The sequence below is a fragment of the Pterocles gutturalis genome, unplaced genomic scaffold (genome assembly GCF_000699245.1).
Source record: "Pterocles gutturalis isolate BGI_N339 unplaced genomic scaffold, ASM69924v1 scaffold7828, whole genome shotgun sequence".
Classification (NCBI taxonomy): domain Eukaryota; kingdom Metazoa; phylum Chordata; class Aves; order Pterocliformes; family Pteroclidae; genus Pterocles; species Pterocles gutturalis.
This window is the reverse complement of record NW_010120379.1, coordinates 1-754: the sequence shown is the minus strand read 5'-3', so window position 1 is coordinate 754 and position 754 is coordinate 1. Positions and strand designations below refer to the sequence as shown.

The 754-nt window shown below is 61.7% G+C and overlaps 1 protein-coding gene across 1 annotated transcript in view; it reads right to left on the bottom strand.

Moving 5' to 3' along the window:
• The window catches only part of LOC104464235 (maestro heat-like repeat-containing protein family member 1), a gene marked incomplete at its 3' end in the record, with an annotated part of 15,302 nt that extends 15,032 nt beyond the window's left edge, over window positions 1-270 (bottom strand). Inside the window, exon 1 of the mRNA XM_010076882.1 lies at window positions 249-270. Within this exon, the coding sequence (XP_010075184.1) occupies window positions 249-270 (22 nt within the window). The remainder of the gene's footprint in view (window positions 1-248) is intronic.
• Window positions 271-754: the final 484 nt, after the last annotated feature.

The following is a 754-nucleotide window of genomic DNA, read 5'->3' as shown; positions in this document are numbered from 1 at the left end:
CCGCCGTTCGCTCCACCGCAGCCGGCTGAGGCAGAGCTGAGCTCCCCCCGCGCATCGGCACAGCAATTTAAACATTATTAACCAGAGAGATTTCCCACCCGGCTCCATCCTGATGGAAGCGGCGTAGAAAAGCTTCAGAATGAGCAGCCGAGGTGAAGGGGGGCTGTGAGGGGAGGGAAGAAGACCCCTCCGGGAACAGGGGCGGTGATCTGAACGCCCCGAAGCCCCTCGCCCGCTCCCACACTCACGTTTTATCCGTGACTCCGTCATGCTCCGTGTTCTCAGCTTCCCCACCGGCAGAAGGCAGTCGGCAGCTCCCTGAGGCTCAAACCCGGGGATCCCTGGGGAACCTATTTTTACAAACTGCTTCGACTTTCACAGAGAAGATGGCTGGAACGGTTCAGGTCCGGCTCAGAAAAGCAGCACTGGGCGCGGTGAGGCGGAGATGTTCGGACGTGGGGAAGGAGAAACGCCGGTTCCTCGCAGGCAGAGAATCACCTGCCCGAGGTCTGCGTCCGAGGGGCCGGCATGCAGCAGGCGCCGCGGCCATGGGTCCCGGCACCGTCCCCAGAGAGGTGGCAGCTGCAGGGAGCGTGTCCCCAGGTTCCGCTCCGCGTCCTCCTCCTTCGTCACCTGCAAGCCAGAGGACATTTCACGTCGGTAAAACAGAGGAAGATAAACCCTACCATACCACGTCCCCCTTGTCAGCGAGGAATTTGGAACCGCAGCCCCTCGACTTGGCGAGACAGTGCCA